Source organism: Lupinus angustifolius, chromosome LG20 (genome assembly GCF_001865875.1).
Source record: "Lupinus angustifolius cultivar Tanjil chromosome LG20, LupAngTanjil_v1.0, whole genome shotgun sequence".
Taxonomy (NCBI): Eukaryota; Viridiplantae; Streptophyta; class Magnoliopsida; order Fabales; family Fabaceae; genus Lupinus; species Lupinus angustifolius.
The window spans coordinates 7,157,772-7,165,302 of NC_032028.1; the positions used below are offsets into that span (position 1 = coordinate 7,157,772).

The following is a 7,531-nucleotide window of genomic DNA, read 5'->3' on the forward strand; positions in this document are numbered from 1 at the left end:
ATTATTTGAGTACTTGACTGTCTGTATAATCTAATTACTGTTTAATCCATATATTAGAATTTATTTATGTGGGAATATGTTTGCTTTGAGATATTCACTTTCTTTTGGGTTGTAAAAAATTCAATTTTATGTCGTGAATTATAATAAACATTATGAAGTTATTAGAGACAGATTTTTGACCTACCAACAAAATTATTTTTTATAAGAGACAATCATGTTTAAGTTAATCATGTTTAAGTTAAGTAGGGATATTATATGATGCAACAATAAGAATTAAAATCTTTAATTCAATAAGGATTCAAAACCTTCAACTCAAAAACAATTTTATATCTTTTAAATAGTACTTTTCTCTCACTTAGAGTTGAAGTTAGACATTAATTTTGCTATCCCTTTATATAAAAATATAATATAAAAAAAATATGAAGAAAAGGAAATGAACTCCTCTATGGAAGGTGAGGAAGACATATTTTTATACATTTTAATTTATTTAATTAAAAAATAATGAAAATTTTGGACCTTTCAATATTTTTGATACTATATGTATCTTAAGTAAGATCATTTTCATTAATGGAGAGGCAAGTGTCACACAATAACACAAAACGTCATATGTAATAACATTTTTATCCTTTTGTTTACTATAAAATTACATTTTTACCATTGAAAATATGAGTAAAAATAACTACTTGTCTCTCTATTAACCAGAGAGAATTCTTGTTCATATTTCAAAATATAAACATAGTATTAAACTATTCAATATTGAATAAAGAGACTTACAGGTCAATTATTAGATTAAAGCATGCCACAAACCACAATTCCATTTTATCTTGCTTTGAATATTATTTATATATTTTTAGAATGGTCTTGATAACATTAAACTGTAACCACTTGATGGAGATCTAATATATGACAGAAAATAATTCATTATGTGAGAGGTGTGATTCCAGAACAGTACTCATCTAATATTCTAAATTTCAATTCATTTTGTCTTCAACTTAACAAAGAGTGTATTTAGGACTATGAATGAGACCTTAGAAGCCATTAGAAATAAAAATAACATATGATACTATGATAGTTAACTTCGTTTCCATTCAATAACATCAAATTTATACACATACGAATACTTGGTCTATTACACTGTATTCTCGTCTCATCAATACAAAACAAAAAGCTTGAATGATATTTTTTGAAGAGAACATACATCTTCCTCAATTCTCTCCCTTGTAAACATAATATATACTGTTCATTTGAAACAAAAATCTCTACATGAGATTTATCATTTCAAAACCTATAAGGATCATTGAAAATAATTTCATACTTAGCATAGCATCCCACCTTATAGATGCTACAATAACCACAAATGTTGCCAAACTTGAGGAAAGAAACTGCACTGTATCTTCCTCTTTCTCCTTCCATTTGATTAGAGTACATCTCCATATAGTTGCCGAGAACCCAAGCTGAAACCATGTTCTTCCTTCACACCAAAACACTTTATCCTCTCCTCGATCTTTTGCATGATGCTCATATTAATTTAGTTTTTTTTCATACACCACAACCCAAACCTCTTGCTTCTGATCCTTTCATGATTCTTAGCCTTTTGCATGAAGTCACAAACATACTGCAAAAAAAGTATATATATATAGTTTTATTAGCTTGAGATCTATTTATAGGTAATGGTGAAAATAATTGACATAAAAGAAAAGCAGTGAGAACAAGAAAGAGAGAGAGAGAGAACTTACTCCCATGGAACATCTCCAACTAGCATCAAATCACCATCCTTGTCTTCATATGTAGGTGCAAAATCAGATCCCTTATAACCTTCTTTTTCTGAGTATTCACCTGAAAACCAAAACCAAGGTAATTTTCAGAATAACAAATATAGGGTTATATAGTTTTATGACTTTCATCAAAAGGGTAGCAAAAAAAAAAAGTTACACATCTCTTTTTAAGTTCTCACTCTCACCTATTGTTAACTTGAACATGTTTTCTAGAGCTTTGAGGAGTTGTGGGTAGCTTCCATAAACCCTCAAATCTATCTTTCTTAGGTAAGGTGCTCCATCCATGCTCACTTTCACATAGATCCCAGCACCCTCAGATTCAGCCTCTTGAATGCTGTTTTTCCTGTAAGATCTGATTGGTGGCCACCCCACTATCTTTGCCCTGATATGTCAAAAACATGTTCAATGAATTAGTTAAGTACCCTAAAATTTTAAGATCAAGAAACAAACATAAAATAAGTTTCATGCATAATATCATCAACCACATGAGAGAAAGGCTATTAAGTGTTAATAATATTAAAATCTGTTATTGAAACTTACTTAGAAGGAGGGGCTACATCATTGTTCACATGTTGAACATTAGATCCCTTTGAACCACACTCCTCAGAAGTTTCAATCAATGGCCTTTTGTTGGTTCTAACACTAGACTTTGTTTTTTCTTCATTCTCTTCTGTCCCTGGCAGCCCCAATCTAAGTTCTGTTGCCTTGAGGTTAAGATCATTCTCATATACCACTTTGCTTTCCATCTTTACTCAGTGCTGTATATCCAAAAACCAATTGTATAAACAACAAGTTCTAAATTTCTTATGCTTCTATGGAGAGGAGTCTCTTCTATTTTTGTGAGAAGTTAATACTTTTCAAGATGATATGTGATGAAATTGTGAGGGTGTTACAAATAATATGGTTTGTTTTATAGGGATATATGAAGATAAAGGAGGTGTATGGTATTAACATGTATCATGTATGAGTTGTAAGAAATGCATTTATTACTTTGGTCCCATTCTTTGTTTGGATGCATAAATTATGGACAAAGATAAGCTAAGGTGTCGGTAGCATTAGCAGCAACTTTAAAGAAAGGTGTCCCCACATTTGGAAGACAAGGTTGGGACAAAGTCTCATTCATCCTCTCCATTATAGTTATAGAAAATAAAAGTTAGATATACATTATCTTATATAAGAACACTATTATTTAATTTAATGTAATATGTATTTCATATTTATTTATACAATTATTAGACTTGAGATATGTCAAAAGTAAGATGAAGTTATCTATAATTGAGTAATATAAAAGTTATAAGTGTATAGATATAAAATAAGGTGAAATATCTATATAATGAAATGTAAATATTTATATACACTAAATAATTGTTTACATTTCATTTATATTGCTTTTTTTGAGGAGTCAATAATAATTAAAAATGATAGTAAATAGTATAATAATATTGTAAAAACTCTAACATATCTTTTTCTCATAAAATAATAGGAGAGAAACAGCATAATTGAGATTAGAAAAGACTTTTTGGAGGGTGAAGATGCGGTTTGGGAGTTAAATCAGGAAACATGGCCATGTGAAGGGAGGGTCCTACAACTTAGAGTCAGAGTTGGTCATGGGTAAGGCATGGACATGTGGGTCACATTTTTTTAATTGCTTAGTGCCTTGTGGGGACTCATTTTCACATGTGAACATGGTTGTAATAAGGAGCACCTTCTCAACTAGTAAAATAAAATAAAAAGGCAAACAATAAATTCAAAATAAAAATAAATAAATCAAGATGTTAGATGCTGCTGGGGATGGGTCATTCAGTTGGACTTATAAATCAGTGGCCTGATTTATTGTTTTAATCAGATAAAGAGTCTTTATCAAATCCAGTTAAGTAAAAAATTTGGAAAAATGGAATTGCTTGATGGGGGTATTCATATTCAAACTGACTCAGAACAATACCGCAACCAATTTTAAAAATAAAATGAAACCAAATTGTGGGGAATTAAAAAATATATTATTCTTTTTGGGGGGAATTTTAGCGTTCTGGAAAGCTTCCTAGGGGTCTAAATATTTCCTTCATAGCTTTGATCCCTAAGATTAATTGTCCTACTAAGATCCAGGATTTCCGACCTATATCTCTAATTGGCTCGCTATACAAGATTTTGGCGAAAATTATGGCAAGTAACTGAAAGGGATGATGAGTTCTATTATTAGTTCTTCTCGGTCGGCCTTTATCCAAGACAGGTATATTCTTGATGCAATTGTGGTGGTTAATGAAACAATTCACTCGGCATGAGGAATAAAGATGGGTGTCTTCTGCTGAAGGTGGATTTTGAGAAAACTTATGACCCTATTGACTAGGGCTTTTTGGATTATTCCAGATTTGATTTTCTGATAAGTGGAGGAGGTTGATTAATGCTTGTCTTTGTTCTACTTCTATGTTTGTACTAGTCAACGGTACCCCTTCTGATCAGTTCTCTGTTTCAAAGGGTATTAGGCAAGGCGACCTTTGGCTCCTTTTCTTTTCCTTTTGGTTGCGGAAGGCTTTGCTGGTTTAGTCCGAAATGCTAGAAGATTAGGGATGCTTGAAGGGTACAAAATCGGTAGGCAGGAGGTGGAAGTATGTGACCTTCAGTTTGCGGATGATACAATTTTGGTGTGCAAACCAACTATGTCAAACTTGTGGTGCATCAAATCTATTCTGAAGTGTTTTGAATTAGCCTCGGGCCCGAAAATGAACTACCAAAAAAGCTCTTTATTTGGTATTAAGGTGTCTGAATCTTTCTTGTAGAACTAGTACTCTTCCCTTTCTCTACTTGGGGGTGCCAGTGGGGGCTAATCCTAGAAGACTTGAGACTTGACAAAGCACTATTGATGTGATTACTAAAAGACTTGCTTCGTGGAAACATAAGCATATTTCTCTTGGTGGAAGGGTAATTCTTCTAAATTCAGTGCTTGCTAATATTCCTACTTATTTGCTTTCTTTGTATAAGGCTCCTAAAAAGATCTTAGCAAAACTAGTGAATTTGCAAAGGCGTTTTCTTTGGGGTAACAAGAGAGGTGGTAAAGTTATTGCTTGGGTTTCTTGGTCGGAGGTTTGTAAGCCTAAATCTCTTGGTGGTTTGGGCGTTAGAGACTTGGGCGTTAGATATTTGAGTAGGAAATCAGAGCTTAAAAGAGGTTTTCCTAGACTTTTCACTTTAGCTCTAAGTTGAGAGGCTTCTGTTGCAGATTGTGGTGATTGGTGTAATGATATGTGGAAGTGGGAGGTGGTTTGGCATAGGGATCTACTTGATAGAGAAAAGAATACCATTGGGAACTTGTATGACTTGATTCAAAATCACTCTTGCAAGATGGCTATTGTAGATAGCTGAAGCTGGAGTTTGGATGTATCTAGGAGATATACTATCAAATCCGCTTATCTCAGTCAAGTGGACCGCAGTCCTTCTCCTTTAGGTAACTCTTTAAAAAAGTGTTGGATTAATTGTGTTCCCTAAAATATCTGTTGTTTTGTTTAGAAGCTCATTAGACAGAGAATTCCTGCAAAAGTAGAATTATTTAAAAGGAAGATTATTCAGAGGATTGGGGACATTAATTGTGCTATTTGTTTGAACCATGAGGAATCCGTTGATCATTTGTTTATTTCTTGTGATTTTACTTCTGCTGTGTGGAGAGAAGTTTACTCTTGGTTACAAGTCTTCATTCAACCTCCAAATTCGATTGGGGAATTCTCAGTAATGCATGATAATCTTAGACCAAATGTAAAAGGGGCAAGTTTGTGGAGGATGTTATGGTTCACTGTGATTTGGTCCATTTGGATTACGAGGAATGATTTGATTTTTTCCAACAAGGCTCTGAGTTATGTGCATATTTTGGATTTAATCCAAGCTAGGTCTTGGTCGTGGTTTCTCTCTAAAGTTGCTCTAACTTCTCTTGTGTTTGCAAATTGGTGTATCGATCTAAAAACTTATATTATATTAACTTCTAAAAAGATCATTTTATGATATTTGTTTTGTAATGGGTTAGCACCTCTTATGCTGCTTTTAATACAATTTGCTTACCAAATTTTTTTTGCTTTTGAATTATTTTTATAATAAAGGATAAATCAGGTGGGATTTCTATTAATTTATAAAAGAGAACGAAATCCATCCACATATGTAACATTTTGTACATTTTTTAAAGTTCTATACTTATTAATAATTATACATTTACATTTTTTTGGGTAGAGAAGTATACATTTACTTTAAATTACGTTTTTTATGTCATTGATTGCTTTTTCGTACAATAATTTTATTTGGATAGAATTTTATACTATACAACAATTCAACATATTATTTTTCTTTTACTATTTAAAATAAAATTTTAATACATCATCAAGTTACACCTTTTTTTGTGTGGTGCTTATCAAGTTACACCATTGAAAATGTACTTTAATCTATAGCGAAAAAATAAATAATAATAACAAATCAAACTCCAAATCATAATCACATTTGATTGAATGGAATTTTATATTGTAATCAAGTCCAAACGCAACTAATTGGTATGTTTATATATAAGATAATATTTTGTTTCATAATAACCAATCTAAATTTGATCCCAAATACCTCAGTTTGGTTGAGCTCCTAAGGTATAAAGAGCAGTGTTGTAAAAACTGGTTCGTGTTAGTCGGTTTTGCCGATAAACCAGTCTCAATACTGGTATGATATAACAATTATATCAGTCATGCAATCATACCGATCTAATTAGTGAAAACGATTGTAGCAGCTAGTTTTCAATTGAATTGTACTGGTCATACCAGTCCGTTTTTATTTAAAACTAATTTTTTAATGATATTAAAAAAATATTAGTTATTTATTGATTTTTCAACATTAATATTAATATATTATATATATATATCTAACTTCACTACTATGTGGTTTAATTAGTGAATCACAAGTTAAACCACTATACCAGTATGTTAACCGATTTAGTAACCGTTACAGAATTAATAACACTGATAGAGAGGCTGTTGAAAAAAATCTACAAAAAAAATACTCATTTATAACATCTTATATTATAAAACTTAATAAGGGTTACAACCCGAAAAATCGACTCAACATTGAGGAAATGAGTATCTGAATCAATAAAAATGTTCGATTATGCTCACTTTCGATTTTGTAAATTTCTAGAATGTAAACTAACCTAACTAATCTTATTAGATATGGATTGACACCAATCGGGTCTTCGGTTTTCAAGTTAAAAAACTATTTATTAATTGTCATTATTAAACTAAAATAATAATTTTGTCTACAAATATATATTATTTATTGGTTATACTTATTTACTATTAAATTTTTTTGAAAGATACGTACTAATTTTAATGATTATGATACTTAAAAAAAATTACAAGCGTCTAAATATGACTTATAAAAGGAAACATTTGATTTTATAAAAAAATTCAAAATAAAATATTAATAAAAATGATTAAACGTTTAGTTAATGATATTAAACTTATTTTACAAAAATAGGACGATTGCGTGATGTATTAAGTCATACTTGTCATCATCCAACAAAAATGTTATTATAAGGCATAGTTATTAAACTTGGCTAAGACTGACTAGTCCAATTGGTTTTATTATGAACTAGGCATTTGATCAGTCTGAGTCATTTTTCAGATCAATTATGTATCAAAACTGATTTGACTTATTCAGTTTGAGTATAAAATTAGTGACTCTTTTCATTAGGACTGGTTCAATTCGATCTATTCAAAAACGTCAAAATAAGATCGTTTTTA

The 7,531-nt window shown here is 31.0% G+C and overlaps 1 protein-coding gene across 1 annotated transcript; it reads right to left on the reverse strand.

Moving 5' to 3' along the window:
• On the reverse strand, nucleotides 1,067–2,727 carry LOC109336649 (auxin-induced protein 22B-like). The gene is made up of 4 exons (XM_019573375.1): nucleotides 2,316–2,727; nucleotides 1,961–2,157; nucleotides 1,737–1,836; nucleotides 1,067–1,615 (listed from the first exon to the last, which is right to left on the reverse strand). The coding sequence occupies exons 1-4, from the start codon at nucleotides 2,519–2,521 to the stop codon at nucleotides 1,540–1,542; spliced, it is 579 nt and encodes a 192-aa protein (XP_019428920.1). The 5' UTR covers nucleotides 2,522–2,727; the 3' UTR covers nucleotides 1,067–1,539.

Excerpts from the sequence above, each read along its gene's own strand:
- LOC109336649 (XM_019573375.1), bottom strand. The coding sequence starts at position 2,521 with ATGGAAAGCAAAGTGGTATATGAGAATGATCTTAACCTCAAGGCAACA. Across the intron at positions 2,158-2,315 it reads GATGTAGCCCCTCCTTCTAA|GGCAAAGATAGTGGGGTGGC; the intron begins GTAAGTTTCAAT and ends TTGACATATCAG. Across the intron at positions 1,837-1,960 it reads CATGTTCAAGTTAACAATAG|GTGAATACTCAGAAAAAGAA; the intron begins GTGAGAGTGAGA and ends TTTGGTTTTCAG.